At 36.0% G+C, this 16703-nt stretch overlaps 1 protein-coding gene across 4 annotated transcripts in view; it reads left to right on the forward strand.

Annotated features, from left to right (window-relative positions):
• Positions 1 to 16703, forward strand: part of LOC111513163 (RAB11-binding protein RELCH homolog) — a 62416-nt gene that overhangs the window by 570 nt on the left and 45143 nt on the right. For all 4 annotated transcript variants that reach the window (XR_012466381.1, XM_074179075.1, XM_074179073.1 and 1 more), the window contains exons 2-5: positions 10240 to 10398; positions 10457 to 10620; positions 10699 to 11234; positions 13899 to 14215. Coding sequence is in view for 3 of the 4 variants with exons in the window: in XM_074179075.1 (XP_074035176.1) it covers positions 10240 to 10398; positions 10457 to 10620; positions 10699 to 11234; positions 13899 to 14215 (1176 nt within the window). In the remaining variant the exon portion in view is untranslated. The remainder of the gene's footprint in view (positions 1 to 10239; positions 10399 to 10456; positions 10621 to 10698; positions 11235 to 13898; positions 14216 to 16703) is intronic.

Here is a 16703-nt window from a genome sequence, read left to right on the forward strand (position 1 = left end):
ACTTAGGCCTGATCCAAAAATAAAAACAACTTGATTTTTAAATTTATTTGTACAAAATTTTGACCTTACCAAAAGTTGTCAAAGTGGCCACTTTAGGCCACTAGGTAGGGCAAAGTGGCCACTGCCTAAATGGATTTAAGTAGTACGGAAAAAATAAAATGCATATAGTTTCAGAACTCAAAACGATTGTATTAGGGTTTTAAACAAAAATAGGCATTACTGAAAGTATGTGAAACTATGAAATCACTGGTATTTACATAAATGACAAATAAACTCATCGTCCTTCTTTTCGGCTCCTGTGCAGGCTTCGTGAGCCCATTTGAGGCACCCAGAACATCTAATAATCCAGCCTTCGTTGTCCTTGGATTTTGAGTAACAACCACCACAGAATAAACAATCGACGTCGCTGACGTTGCCTTCATCATCATCATTATAGAGATCGTCATTATTTTTCTTTAACAATGCGCGTTTTCCTTTATTTTCAATTTTAGCCACCCTTTTCTTAGGAGCCCTTTTCGATTTCCCTTTCTCTTTTTGCTTCTAGCCTACGTTGTTTCGCATTCTCTTTATCTTTTTTTCTTTCCTAATTGCCATGAGAGTGGCCTTATATGGACTGGATGTTAGAACTGTTGCTGTTCTTTTCTTCCGCTTAGTTTCTCTTTTGATAATTCTATTGACCTTGGGTACAGGAACAATTTCACGTGGACTTACATCAAATGAAGTGGACTTCTTGTTTGGTGGACTACTCAAATTTGAAGTTGTTTCTAGGGAATCAGCTGATGAAGGCGGTATTGGGGTTTTCAGAACCACCAATGACTTCTGTTGAGCTACTGTTGTTGACAGTCTGAGATGAAGATGCAAAAACTTGTATGATGATGTTCTCTTCTCCTGGCGCAGGGTCTTCTTGTAGAGTTATTTCTGTTGTTTCAGCAGCTGTATAATCCAGTTCTGTAAACACATTTATGTCGATTGGAATGATTCCACATTTTCTAAAGCCTTTTATGGCGATAACTGGTGTAGCTGCCTTCAAAAACGCTTCAACAAGTAGCCGGGAAACCTGGAATTGAGTCACTGTCCGTCCTGGATTATTCCTTAAGAACTTTTCAATGCTTTGTACAAAATACGTATTGAAAGGTGCCATAAACGCAACGTCGAATGGCTGCATTTTATGACTGCAGTGGGGGGAAATGCACAAAACAGTGACATGATTGTCTCTGACTTTTTCGATGAAGTCTAAGTTGTTCGTGTGAGTTGTATGACCATCTAGTACCAGAAGAATCGGGTCGTCTTGTTGTTGGCTTTGAAAATTTTAAGAAGTTGTCAAACCATAAGGTGAATATTACCATTTGAATCCAGCCAGTAGGATGACATGCAAAAGCTGATCCAGGAGGTGCACCATCTTGCAGTTCATCTTACATTCTACTCCTTTGTAAAATCACAGAGGGTGGTATAAATGTCCCTCCAGCCGAAACACAGACTACAAAAGTTGAAAGAACGCCTCGTTTAGCAGATGTTAAAGAGCCAACTTGTCGCCGACCTTTTAGAGCAAAGACTTTGGACGACTTGGACTGGACTGTTAAAAGTGCAGTCTTATCAACAGTGTACACCCTATGAGGTGGGAATACGTGATCTTTCTGAATGCCTTCAAAAATGGTAAAAAAACTTTGATACATTAGTTTTGTTAAACACTTGAGCCCGTGCAGCTGAAATCACCTCAGGCTTCCGTAATGCAATCATAGGGTGGCGTTTCCTAAATCCCTGTTCCCAATCTTTCCCAGCAGTTTTTTTTCATGACTAAAGTTATGAGGTATGCAATTTTTAACAGCGAGTTTGTAGGCAAGAGCCTGCAGATCAGCGACTGCTACACCAAAAAAACGGACTTCCATGTCCAAAAGATGGTTAACTATTTCTTTTTCGTACTATGGGTCGTGAATATGGGTCGAAAGTGACCAAGAACCTTTTTTGTGTTTACTGCATGAACATTTTTGCTGAGTGCACACCGTTTTAAAGTATTTCGAGGTACCTGGAACCTTTTAGCTGCGGTTTGCCAAGGTAACCCGTCCTTCTTCACTGCATCAATGGCCTTTTGCATAGCTTCAGAGTTCCAGGACTGCTGAGCGGTTTTCCTTTTATACTTGGACACCATACTGTTCATCTTCTGTAAAAAAAACACGGAATTAGAATAACTGAAGTTTGCCGTAATCTTGCTCTTGATATTATAGGCCTACTTAGTTTTGTTTGTGATGAATGCAGTTTCAAAAATCAAGTTTTATGCAACATACATTGCGGGCAAAGTGGACACATTCGCAGGCAAAGTGGCCACAGATGTGGCCACTTTGCCCTCTAGCACGCCATTTTCTAAATACAATATTTCACGTACAACCCGTTGTAGTATCTACTGTTGAGACATATGAATTTAAAGCTAGAAACATGCTTGCGTCTGAGCGGCACCAAACTACAACACAATAACAACGGCTGCCGGGCGAGTAGTTGAGACTATTGCCGCGAGGCTGCAGCACTATACAGGGAAGAAAACTTCAAGTGGCAACTTTACCCGCAGTTGCCACTATGCCCACCCTTCCTATCCATTTAGTAGTCATAATAATTTATATCATTTCATTATTTATGTATGTATGGGGATCTCATAAATAGTAAGAGATAGAGAGTACTTCAAATTATGGAAAAGTACAATTGGATTATTCTTGAAAATTGACTCTAGTTTTTTTTGGTTTAGAAGATATACAAGAAAAACTGAAAGAATGGTTCTTATGTATTTTTGTTCGCTGATCACAAATCTAAAATCAAATCGTGGCACAGCAATCTGATTTTGAAGACACAGTCATTGAAAGTCAACAAATTGACTATTTCAGGAACTTAATAAAAATACCAAAAATGACACCTTTTTTACTATCACATACTGAGTACGTGAGTACCTGATGGTTTTATTTCAGCTTTCAGTGCGGCATTAGTCAAGTTAGTTGTTGTTTTTCCGCCGGGTATCTGAGACACGTACTTACAAAATCGTAGATTCACATGAGAGGCAAGAGTGATGTGTTTCCACCTATACAGAGATACGTAGCCTTTGGGTGAAGATGAAGATTTCAAGTTTCAGACACCACTGCATTCTCAACATGATATTTCACTGCCAAATATTAATAATGCTTCTTCTTTATAAATAAGCAAATAATCACTGATCAGTAACATCTTAACTTTCTGTGTCTAAATATACAATCAATTCGAAACAAGATGGACGAATTGTACATATTCCTAGCAGACCAGAAATGCCCTAAAGTTTCTACACAACAAAGATGAAAATATTGCTTTCAAAACCAACAACTTAGGCAAGTTTGATATAGGTCAAACTGGAAGAACGTTCAAAGCCCGCATAAAGGAACACAAAAATATTTTATAGAATGGAAAAATAAATTCCACATATGCCACTCATTTAATAACAGAGGGACATAAGTTCAACCATGAATTCAAGCCCCTCCATTTCCAGAAGAAAGGTTTGAAACTTAACCTGTTGGAGAGTATGGAAATAAACTGTTTGAAACTGGTCTGCAAATACATTAACAATGTCATTTCCATTCTTATAGACATAATCCCCGCAGTCATAGTACTGCGGGGATAATATCTGTACATAGTACAGTAATTTTTCGTCTGTTGCAAATTTTTGACGCCAGTTTACATCGGGCTCTGAGATCTGAACATATTTTTCATACAGTTTTTTTGCCAACTCCCATATCTTCACTAATACTCCCAATATTACTTTTTCCGTTTTCAACAACGCTGAAACAAACATTGAGTTGTTCTTCATTATACTTTATTGGATTATGTGGTTTCTTGAAACGATTGTTTACAGAGCCAGTTTCTTTGAATTTTCTCAATATCTTTCCCATGGTACTAAAGAGAATATTTCTTCCTGGATGCCGGTGATTGAAAATACAAGCAACATCTCGATATGGCACATTCTCACCACACAAAAGAACGATTTCCACTTTGCCTTGTGTGGATAACATTGTACATAAAACTCATTTGTGAATTATAAATGAACGAAAATATGTACACAAAACAACTCGATTCATTAAAACAATAATTTGATATTAACTAAAACTAAAAAATTTGTTTCAAAAAATAAGGTACTTGATCAGTACCCTATTTTTTCCGACATGTTGTATTATTGTAATGTTTAAAATCACGAAAATTTATATCATGTTTAGTACAAATCGCTAGAACGAAAGTATTTTTAATAGTTATGAAACTGTAGGTCAATGTTTAGTTTACAGGAAATTATATTTCGGGTGCCATGAGAATGAAAAGAAAGAATGAATATTACTGACATATCAACGCCCATACATTGAAAATTCGAATCAATTTAACAATGAGATGAAAAAAACTAGATGAACTTTACAACAGCAAAGACGAATTTCTGGATGTGTATTTATTTATTTTTCTGGTAACAGGCCAATGCGTGAATTTTCTGGGCAAGATATGACATTGAAGTCTGGTATTCATCAAAATTATGAAATTTGAATCATGTTTCGTTCGAATCGATTGAGCAAAAGATTCTAAAAATTAAAAAAATAGTAAAAAAGTCGAAGTGACTGTAGATAGTCCAAATTTCGAGTAAGAGTAAAAAATTGGAAACTGAGAAACTTTTTTCTTTTGCATTTTTCGAAATGTATAAAGAAATGTCAAATTTGACAGGTTAAGAATAGGATATGACAAAAGAAAAGAGGCAGTTTTTTACTCATTTTTCAAGCACAATTTAACCGCGAAGTAAAATTTTTATTATATCTATTAATAAAATAAAATTCCATATGTCGCGAACTTTATGTGTGACACTGTATATATATTTTAATATTAATATATGTTACAAAAAGGATTTGAAGCTTTATAACTCCTATTTAATTATATGCGAGCGCTTTCGACAGCTGGTCGTGCTATCATCATCAAGGCTCTACTCAAAGTTTGAGTAGAGCATTGATGATGATAACACGACACACTAACTGGTGCGAACTTAGAGTGGAACAGAGCAAACATAGACCTAGTAACGAGACTTGGGGACAAGGGAGATTACGACATCGTCCTCGAGTCATGTAAGTACAAATCTAAGTGAATCTTGAAAATGGCTCCAAAGCAGGAGTCGAAACGATGAAAACTACAGACGCGGTTCAACCCAGACAACAGTATATATATATATATATATATATATATATATATATATATATATATATATATATATATATATATATATATATTACTATGACCGAAAAAAGATTCATAACTAGAAAGTTCAAAAAATTGCATAACATGCAATGTGTGATTCTGATAGCTCTTCAGGTCTTCTAAATTTATAGACGTCTTGTTTAGGTCTTTATTTTTATTTCCAACCGGGAGCCGCCTGCCTTGTCCATTTTTTTCTAGTCTCCGAAAAAAATTGCAGCCGTATGGGCTTATTGCATTTACCCCCAACTTTGTGTCTCATAATCGCATAAAATATGATGCGATGTCCCTGCCTTTTTGCCTCTTTGTTGCATTGCCTGCAGTATAAGTCTCCGTTGAATAGTCCAATTGACCAAATAGGACTGTACAACGTAGACAATAGTGTATAACATTAGTTCGGACTTCCAAAAGAGATTAGCTGAAAAAAATTATATTAAGCAAAAACACTGAAATTACAATGAAATAAAATATTAGCAACAAACAAAAAATCAAAAAATAATTAGACAATGGAAATCCGAACTAATGATATACACCATGAAACATTGTCAACCACCTTCAAACAAAGATAGATAATGGTGTCCAGTGAGAGGGTCTGTAATTATTCTCAGCCGATTTTTGAATTGTTGAAGCAGTTCTTCAGATCTCTTCTGGGGAGGTCCCTTTATAAAGGTTTTTCAGTTTCTGTTTTCTCGTATGTACATACTCTTTGTTTGTAATAGTGTTCTGGTTCCAGTCTAAAGATTTTGGTATACTCACAGCTTGTTCAGGGCCTATATATGAAGTTGAGATACATGTCTAGCATACTCATCAACTTGTTCGTTGCCTGTGGTACCTGTGTGTCCTGACACCCATTATATAGTCAATCTATTCCCTAGCCCTATACCAATCTCGAAGAAGTCACATTTGCATAAGTCTACTCATCAGTGCCTCAAATGCAGCCTGGCGGCCTGCAAAGTTTGTGTTGATCATGTATTTTGGTGTCATGTAGTCCGAGAACATATTTAGTGTTCATTCGTCCACATATTTTAAAATTTCTGTTTTGCTCTGATTTCATGTGGCTTGGGTTTTTCAATCTGAATTTTCCCACCCTTGTTCCCTCCATTATTATAAAATGTAAAGGAGGAAGATTCAAGAGTGACTCCGAAATAGCTGTTGGAGTGGTTTTCATTGCTCCCGTTATCCCCGAACATACAAGTATTTGCAATCTGCTTAGGTTCTTAACAGCGGCAGCTCGTCAGAAGAGGCAAAGGAGGCTTAGCCTCCCCATAAAATTTAAACCTTTTCATCGCAATAAATTAAAAGATATTGACAAATGATTATTATCATTTTTTTTCTAAAAATGCTTGGGTATCATTACTTTACCATTAATTTTTTATATAAAAACATAATATGCCCGAAAAAACACTATCACTCACTACGTAGTACGTACCACACTGTATCCTGCATCAACAAACCTCAAACGCACCGCCCACCCACGAACGAATAACGAAGAAACCATCAACCCAAAATAATAAATGCCATACGTTGATACGTTGCAAGGGAGCCAAGCCTCCAACCGCTTCAAAGAACACAAGCTCCGCGAGACCGACCAGCCAGCGACATACGTCCCGATTTGTAATTTTAGTTGTAGAAATTATAGCGTTAGAGGAGGCTAGCCTCCAGTTGTACGACTGCGTTTGTTTTTTATTTAATTATTCGGACGGGATGTCGTGACGGACCGGGACTGAAAAATATTTCGGTAAATCGTTTTAGTGTTTCTTGATAATATTTGTTATTTGTGTATAAAATAGGCAGTATTATTATAGCAGTGCTTTTTGGTAATATTTTTAATGTTTTTTTTCAAGTGTTTTCTTTCAATTTCAAGGTGTATTCAGGTTTTCATTTTTCGGTAAGTTTTTTTCCATTTATTATGGATAAGTTAGACGCAATTAAAAAATATCACGATATATTCGATTGGTTGCTGACAAATAATTTTAATTCTTTATCTTATGATAATAAATTTTACATTATTAAAACTCTAGGAAGGCCTCAAGCAAATTTGATTTCAATTAAAGCGTTAGATAATGGACAAAATCGAGGATTTAATATTAGTTGGTACGATAAATGCGATTGGTTAACCGGCTCCATTAAACGAGAAACACTTTTTTGTTGGCCCTCTGTTTTATTTTCCATACAAACCGAATACCAGATGTGGTCTTAAATAGGATAACCCGATTTAAAAAATATACCTCGTTCTACAGAGAGACATTTTGAATCTAAGGAGCATATATTTTCGTCTTGTAAATTAAAATTGTTTAGCAAACAAAATATGGCAACAGCTTTAGATACACCTCAAAAGAGGCCATAATTTCTTTCAATCAGGTTAGGGAAAATCGGTCGAATTTAAAAAAAAATTATCCATATTGAGATTTATTTGGGTTCCCAAGAATAAGCTTCTCGCGGACACAATGAAACCGAAGATTCGAATCGCGGCAATTACAAGGAACTTTTAATGTTATGGGGCAAATATGATCCACAATTTGTCACTTTTTTGAACGGTAGCGTTATTTCGGGTATCTCAAAAACCACCCAAAATGAGCGTATAGATAGTGTGGCATATATTATTAAGGAAAATATAAGCAAGGAGATTGAAAGTGTTTCTTTTTTTGCATGAGAAATTGATGAAACTACCAATATTACCTGTACATCATAACTTTCAATCGTTTTTAGATATGTCAAAGATGGTTATGTGGTAGAACGTTTTATGGGTTTTCATGATGTTTCATCTGGTCGCACAGCTGACGTTTTGTTTAATTTTTGAATTCGTACGTGTGACACCTATAATTTTAGGCAAAAGTTAATTGCGAAAACCTATGATGGGGCTGCGGTCATGGCCGGCCATTTAAATGGTTTACAAAATAAAATCCATAGCTCTACATGCACTTTTTACGCATTGTCATGCCCATGCCCTAAATTTAGTATTAAGCAAAGCGTGCAACAACATAAAAAATTGCCGCGTATTTTCTTCAAGTTTGTCTGGATTTTCGGCATTCTTTTCAAAATCCACCAAATGAAGCCATGTTTTAAAATGAAATATGTGGTAGGCGAATGCCAACTTTTGCTGCTACGCGTTGGAATTTTACATCTAGAGCAGTAATTTCAGTGCATTCAAACAAAGACAAATTGATTGATGTCTTTGATTTTATCCTAAACAGTGACGATTTTAAAACCGACGATCAAAGTCTTAGGGAGGCGAGAGGTTTCAAATATATTTTAAATGATCATACGTTTTGTTTCTTGTTAGAAATATTTAAATTAATATTTGAACATACCGATGTTGTTTTTTCTATTCTTCAAAATAAATCAACATATATTAATTACTCAAAACAACGGTTGAACAATTTAACAGAAATTTTGATGAATTTTAGAAATAACCATACATTTTTTCAATAATATTTTCGAATCAATTGATTTAACTGTCGAACCGCCGGCGCCGAAAAAAGAAAAACCAATTTAGACTTACCCGATTTGAGACAAAATTATAAACAGATTTATAATGAAATATTGAACACCTTTTTAATGCAAATCAAAGTTATATTTGAAGATTTACTTGAATTAAACTACTTTGATTTGTTGTTGTTTGAAAAATTTTCGTCCTATACCAAAGATTTTTCCCAAAAACTTTATAACGACTTAATAGCTCAGTATTCATTTTTCGATGTTATTCAACTGAAAAATGAATTAATCGTAATGTACAGCGACCCTCAAATGTTTCAAAATTGCAACTCTCCTTCAGATTTACTAAATTTTATGTTTAAAAATGATTTGAGAGGTTGCATACCTGAGGGGTATAATTGTGACAATTCCCATAACATCAGCGCCAGTTGAGAGAAATTTTTCAGCATTGAAAAGAATTAAATCCTTTAGTAGAAATTCGCTGACTCAAAATAGATTAATTAATATATCTCTTTCAATTGAAAAAGAGTATATAAAAGAAGTGACGAAGTATTTGACTACTTTGCCAATTTTAAAAACAGAAGGATTTCTCTTATATTTAAAGCAGAGTAGGCAATTTAAAAAGTCAGTATATATTATATACAGACTTTTTACATATACTATATAATGTATATAAAATGCATATTTTATTCGTTTCAGTTAAGCACTTAACCAAAGGTATTACCAAATATTAGAGTTATGTTTTATTTATTACAGTTTGTAACTCAAGCAAAGAATTTTATTTTTATTTTTTCGTTTTTATTTTTATTTTGTAATTTGTTTTTTTGGGTTTTTGTTCGTCTTGGTTAAGAACGAATGTTATGTTTACTTTTAGTTTATTTTTTTCTTCCTATCCAAAATTACAAAATACACCTTTCAATTCACCTTTCAAAATGCGGGATCCTCGCAGACTATATTGAACTTGAATGACCGCCGATTAAAAGTAGTTTGCGGGTGCTCTGTGAATTCACTTAAACAAACCAGATTTAACCTTCCTTCCTACCCCATCCTTCCTTTCCTTTCCTGGCAAGACACGACTATCACCTCCCCGTTGGTTCTTAATGGACAATAAAATTTACTTTTAGACCTGTTTTTATAAGCATAATTAAGTACTTGTGCTTATAAAATATTTGTAGCAATTTTTAACAAAACTGTTATATTAGAAGAGAAAAGTATTATTTATTGACTGAGAAGAGTTCATTTATATTAAATAACTCAAAGACAACCCTTTTTTCTTGTTTTTGTTTTTTTAATGGTCAGTTTTATACGTATAATTTTCGGCAATACACAATTTTTGTTTGCATTTATGCAAATATTACGTATTTTGCTTTAAATAGGTGCGGTACTCCAAAAATGTTTCGCGCCTCACAGGCTTTTCTGTGTATATATAGCCTTTGTAACTTTAGCCTCCCCTGTTCTCCAATGCATGAGCAGTCACTGGTTCTTAATAGCGGTAGTTTATTTCAGTAAACCATAGATACATATGTTATCATGGGTTTAACCACCATATTCATTAAATAATTATGTGAAATGTTGTAGCCAGATCTGGAAGTCAAGTTACCCTGGACAGTTTAGATCTGACTAGGTATTCTGAAGATGGTGGAGGAACAGATGAAAGAGTAGCCATTTTGGAATTCGAACTGCGGAAAGCAAAGGAAACAATAAATGCTCTTCGGAATAACTTGACAGTAGCTACCGGTAAATTATTGAAATTCCCGTATTCAAGTGGTAATTACTGAGTTTTATTGTTTTACAGAATCCGAAACGAACTCATGTGATAAAGATAATTCAAGAAATATAAACATTGGTGGTATAAAACCGCATGAGCAGAGAGCATTGAATTTTCTAATAAATGAATATCTTCTGCTGCATAGTTATAAGCTGACATCCATCACATTTGCTGATGAAAATCAAAATCAGGTAAGGTAAGATTCAGCCTGAAAATTATTATAGATAAAATAAGAAATATTTTTTTTCTATTCCAATTTCTCTTTGTAGGATTTTGATGATTGGGATGATGTTGGTTTAAATATTTCCAAGCCTCCTGAACTGCTTGCCTTATATAGAGATGGATTGAAACAAACAGTGCAAAATAGTGCATCTGTTTCAACACAAACTGATGAAAGCGACGACCAGAAAGCAGTTGAGAATTTCGGCGAGACAATTCAGAATATTGAATTACAAACTTCTAATAAGAGCGGTAATATCGTTAAACTCCAAGGCGAAATCAAACAATTATGTTCAAACCAGAAAACTCCTGCTATAGATTCCGCCTCAACAGAAATTCCATACACCAATCGAACAGAAATTGATAAAGAATCAACAGATAGCTCCGACCCTCCTGAAAGATTTGAATTTATTGATAAAAATGTTTATCTGGAGAAAAAGCGAGATAGTATTGTTACTTTGGAAGACAATGTGTCAAATAATAGTTTTGATACAAGTGATTGGACGAATCTCAGCCTTCCTATAGAAATTAAGGAGAGTAATTCTCAAACAGAAAATAAATGTAGAAGTTTGGATCGAGATTTAAGGTAAGCGAACTGTTTTTTTCTTTCTCACAATTTTTCAAACAGATTCGATGAAGTTAACTGAAAGTTTCGAATACCCTTCTAATATAACCCCTGAAAAAATGGCGCTGGTTCTATTCGATCATCAGCGACTTGGTTAAGTTCACGCTTGGTCCTACTTTGATCTCGTTTATAAATTCTGGCACACCGTGTTAGATAGAGAATTATTCCATCGGCTTTGAAAGAATTCAATCTTGTTTTATAAGCTAATAACGCAATAGACATTAGCTCAAAGTTTAGAGTTTTTGTGTTTTTGAAAATTTTCTGTTTTATGGTGAAAACAAGGATTTGTGGTGGACATAAGTAACAAACTGGTAAAAGTTGGAAATGGGGAAATTCTGCTCGATGTGCCTGCGCTCTCATCCGTATGGAAGCGACAAGTTGGTGATACTGGAAGACTCCAGAATCTCTCTCAACATAGAGAGAATCTCATAAACTATACCTTACGATTTGATCTCTAAAAATTTTATTTAAAAAAATATCATGACATGCTTTGTTAACACAGTAGCTTTTTCGTAGTGAAAACGTTCGTACAGAGTACATACGTTTTCACTACATGTGATAAATAAGTTGCCTAATCGTATCAAGGATTGGAGAAGCATAAATGAATTTAAAAAGAAACGAAAAAAAATCGATGGATTCAGAATCGTATAGTGTTAGTGATTATTTGAACCAAACGGAATTATAGAAATGTAAATAGTTATGAGTATATGTGGTGGTGGTTGTATGTCAGTAGATTCACATAAATTTTACTTTTTTTGACATCATTTCATTCTATGTTGTCTGCGTAAAAGCTGTTTTAGTCGGCATATTTTTGATTCAAAGACTATCATTATTATTGAGAGGGTGACACTCAAGAAAGGCCAAATAATAGGCACTTGCAAACTGATTGTGAGAATTGCCAGAAATTAGGAATACGTCCCTTTGCAGCGTGTTCCACAACCCGCGAAGGAACTCCTGGACTCCTTCACGAAAAGTTGGAGCCATCTGTCAGAAGAAGGACTATTCAAGGCTACCCGATTCGTAGAGGAAGAAAACGACATGTTTGTGAAGGGCAAAATCATTGGTTCAACAGATTCAGTTCAACATCGGGTCGATATTGGCGATGCCAGGCTCACACGACAATCACCAGGGCACACCAAACTACTTGACTCTTCAGGTAGTTTGGGGTGCTATTACCTGTATCTGACTTAGGTAAATTACGTAAAGCATATTCTTATTGATTCAGGTAGTCTCGTCTGATAATACCTGTACCTGCATTTGGTAAATTGTCAATAATGTTCGATGACCCTTTTTGAACTTCTTAAAATGGGGTTCCTGCATTTCGTGCAAGTTCATGCCGCAAGTTCATATACCCGCATCATTTAAACACCTGATGGAGTTGGGGCTAGGAGTACTTACCTGGAAACATGCCTGGTCTATCTTGATGACATTATAGTAACCGGAAAAAGTTTTGACGAACGTTAGTCAAACTTGAGGCGTGGTTTCACGAGGCTGCGGAATGTTCATCTGCAGATCAATCTAAAAAAGTGCTGCCTCTTCCAGGAAGAGGTGAATTTCTTGAGAACCGTTGTGTCCTCAAAAGGAGTTAAGACAGATCCAGAGAAAATCAAGGCAGTACAATAATGGCCAACACTGAATAGCAAGCATGAGAAGTTTCCTTAGACTCCGTAGCCAATACCGGCGTTTCCTGAAGGATGTTGGAAAAATTAGCTATTTCAGTGAGTCCCTGGGAACATCCGAAAAAAATTATTGCGTCACCAGGAAAGAGCTCCTCGCAGTGGAAGAAGCGGTGGGTCGTTATCAATCCTTTTTATATGTAACTCATAAAATTAAACTTTATTCTTGATAATTAATTACAGATAAATAAAAACCTTTAAAAAAGGTGAAATTGATATTGAGTTCTTTATCAGTTCTTTATCATCAAGCAAATTGCGGTAAACAATGGGTTTAAAGCCGAATTAATAAACAAAATACTTGCCAAGAAAGTCTACACAAAAGCGATTCGAGACATTTTTCCCATTGATAAGGTAGATAATCGAAATTATAGAGCTTCAACCTATTTTGGACAACCAACGGAAAAAGTGGCTTCATTTTTGAGGAATCGAGATATTAAAATTGCATATAGAACAAGTAATACGTTGGGAAAGCTAGTTAAAAATAATAAGGATAAAACATCTAAATTCGAGAAATCAGGAGTATATAAATTAAAGTGTGGAACGTGCCCTAAGGTATATATTGGTCAAACTGGCAGGACATTTAGGAATCGAATCTAGGAATATCATAAGAGCTATGTAAATAAGAAAACAAATTCAACATATTCAAATCATCTTCTAGAAGAAAATCACATCTTTAATGAAGTGTTCGAAATTTTGCACATTGAAAATAAAGGTTTGAAACTGAATCATTTGGAAGCAGTGGAAATTAATAAACTTAAAAATTCAAACATTCTAATGAATGACCAACTAGATTGGAATAGATCACCATTATTGAACTTGTTTTCTTAAAAACCGAGAAAGAATTATTATTGATGAAAAATCAGACCATTTTTATAAGTTGTGAACCATTTTTCATGCCATTTCATTTTCTAAAAATGTTATTGATTGAAATCAAAACTTTCCTTTTCAGATTAAAGTGTAGCAAGGACCCCTTTCTACATGAAGTGTATTTAGCCTGTTACATTGATATGCCAGAAAAACAAGATCCAAATATAGAAGAAATACTTAAAAAAAATGTTATTGATGATAGTTTTGTTCGTCTTGTATCTATGTTGCTTCTAAAAATGATTCCAAATCTCATTTTAAACAAAAGAGAAGAAGTTATTCCTTTGCTTGTTGGTAGCATCCATTTGAATCCCAAAGCATCAGAAAGAGATAAACTATTGCAGCAACTGTTCAACTTGAAAAAAAAGCCTTCTACTGAAGAACGTAGGATGATTTTGAGTGGTGAGATTCATATTTTTTATAAAATTGGTTGTTGAATTTAGGCACTGATGCCAGAAGTGAGTGTGTTTGAAAATCGAGGCTTCTATACAACAACCTGATACATATTCATTTTACCTCTATGGTTAATTGAAAGCCTAAAAATATTTGATTATTCTATGAGTTATTTAAAAAATTACACAACCGTTAGATAAATACGAAATATCTTGAAAAGAAGTTACAAAATTGAACTTCAATAAAATAAAGAAATAATGATAAAACTGTGGAATCAAAGTTGTTTTATGGCAAAAAGAGGGGATAAAACATCAAATTTTCTATGGGCTGTGCATCGACTTTCAGTGAAAGTCGGCAGAAAGAAATTGAAGAATTTATATGACAGACCCTGGTATGTTCAGTGACCCTCTTGACTCCTGCCAGATCTAACAGATCATTCAATGAAATGTATCTGTCACTGTTTGTGACAGATACATTTGTCTCGAGTCTCTGCGGGACACCTGCTTTATTGGATAATTCGTAGATGTGATTTGGTCCACTCTCACACGAAAAGTTCGGTTGCTCAGGTAGGGTTGAAGAATATTAATCACAAATAAGGGCATGCCTGCCGAACACATCTTGGCGACAAATCCCTCTATCCAAACTCTATCGAAAGCTTTTTAGATGTCCAACTGCACCATAACTGTATTCCTCTCCTTGTTGAAGGATTCCTTCACCCCGTGAACAACCCGGATCAATTGGGAAGTTGTATTCGCCGGAACCCGAATTGCTCCTCGGGGAAGAGTTTCATCCTATCTTCCAGGCGAAAAAGTCTACTCAAGAGAATCTTATCAATCACCTTCGTCACCGCACTGAGAAGCGAGATCGGGCGATAACTATCAATGAGATTTTTCCGTTTTCCAGACTTATGGATGGGAACTACCTCCGCATGCTTCAGATAATCTGGGTAGTGTTGGTGTTTGATTATAGCATTGACTATACTTGTACTACTTGTACAATACCCTTTCGCGGCAGATTGCGGAATAAAACTGTTTCAATCAAAGGCAAAGTATTCTCCGAACAATTGAGCCTTTTGGTGATCCGTCACTGAGTGCTCGTCACCGTTCTCTATGGTCGGGATGGCCTCAAACTGAAGCTGAAGGATGTCTCGATCGCCTTTCATCACGATTTTTCTCGTAGAGACGTATCTAGCTCTTAGGATGTTCTGGACGAACTCCCCACAAATCTTATCAATATCATCTTTATCAATGTTGCTCTTGATAGTGGTGAGATTGTTCATGGACGACCTGAACTCAGCCCAGTTCGTGCTCCTGTAGTCGTACTTGACTCTGGTTGTTGGTCTGGCTCTATTTAGATCGAAGAACACCGGACAATGGTCGAAGCTCAACTCGTCCACAGTGACCAACTCACCCAAATCCCGAACGTTCTTGTTGAGTACAAGGTAAATCGTGTTGGGCGACGAACCATTCCAAGGGTAGTGTGTCAGCTCTTTGGAGTATTCAATGACAATATTATAGCTCAGAGAATACTCCAGCAATGTCCTACCATTAGCGTTCAGCTGATTGTGGCAGTTCCACTCACGCCTTCTGGCGTTGAGATCTCCCACAACCAGTACTTTTTTCAGCATTACACAGATTGTCCAAATCATGCAAAGTAATGCACCCATTTGGCTTATTGTATACCAAAAACATGCAGGTACCGTCAGCAAGCTTGATGCCAACATGTTCGATGCTGCTCCGCTGCTGAGGTATCTGCGTGTTTGTGATACCTTTTCTTATCAAGATAGTCGCCCCACCGCTTCTCACAGCATCAGGGTGGTCCATCCGGACAGTGGTAAAACCTCGAAGCTTCAGCTTATGTTCCTGTCGCAGCTTAGTTTCGGATAGAAACATTATGTCAACATTAACAATACTGGGGTATTTGTTGTTAACTCCATTCACATTCAACATGCATGCCTTTATAGGCATTTAGAAGATATAATTGCTGATACCGCCTGCGAATGTCGCGAACGCGTTCCACTTTTCCAGTGGGCTAGAAGCACCTGTCATGAGGTTGCAGAGATCAGTCGTTGCACGAATGATCTCTGCACAAGCGTGGATCTCCAGGTATATTCTACCAAGATCTCTTCCTCCAACTGTTTCTTCAAGTTTTGCATTACATTTTTGTTCATGGGTATTGTTCCTGGAACAACAATCGGAGGAAGGGTGCTCGTTTTTTGTTTAGTCGGCCTTTTGGTTCTGGCGTTAGAGGATACCGAGGGATCCGTCTCTACACCCGTGTCGTTCAAGGACTCATACCTATTTTGGGTTCGGGTGTTTTACCTGTTTGATTCAAGTAGGTGCTTTCCTTGTGAACCTCCTAGGGAGCACAAATTCGTCTCTGTTTTTGGTGGGTGTAGGGGTAGGAAGGGGGGAAAATCTTCCTTCTTTTTCTTATTGGGCGACTTCATCAGGGCGGCTAGCTCCTCCAGCCTCATGATCTCCCTTTTGGCTTCAGG

The sequence above is a fragment of the Leptinotarsa decemlineata genome, unplaced genomic scaffold (genome assembly GCF_025532065.1).
Source record: "Leptinotarsa decemlineata unplaced genomic scaffold, Ldec_3_MD MMD2_tig00004307_RagTag_RagTag, whole genome shotgun sequence".
Classification (NCBI taxonomy): domain Eukaryota; kingdom Metazoa; phylum Arthropoda; class Insecta; order Coleoptera; family Chrysomelidae; genus Leptinotarsa; species Leptinotarsa decemlineata.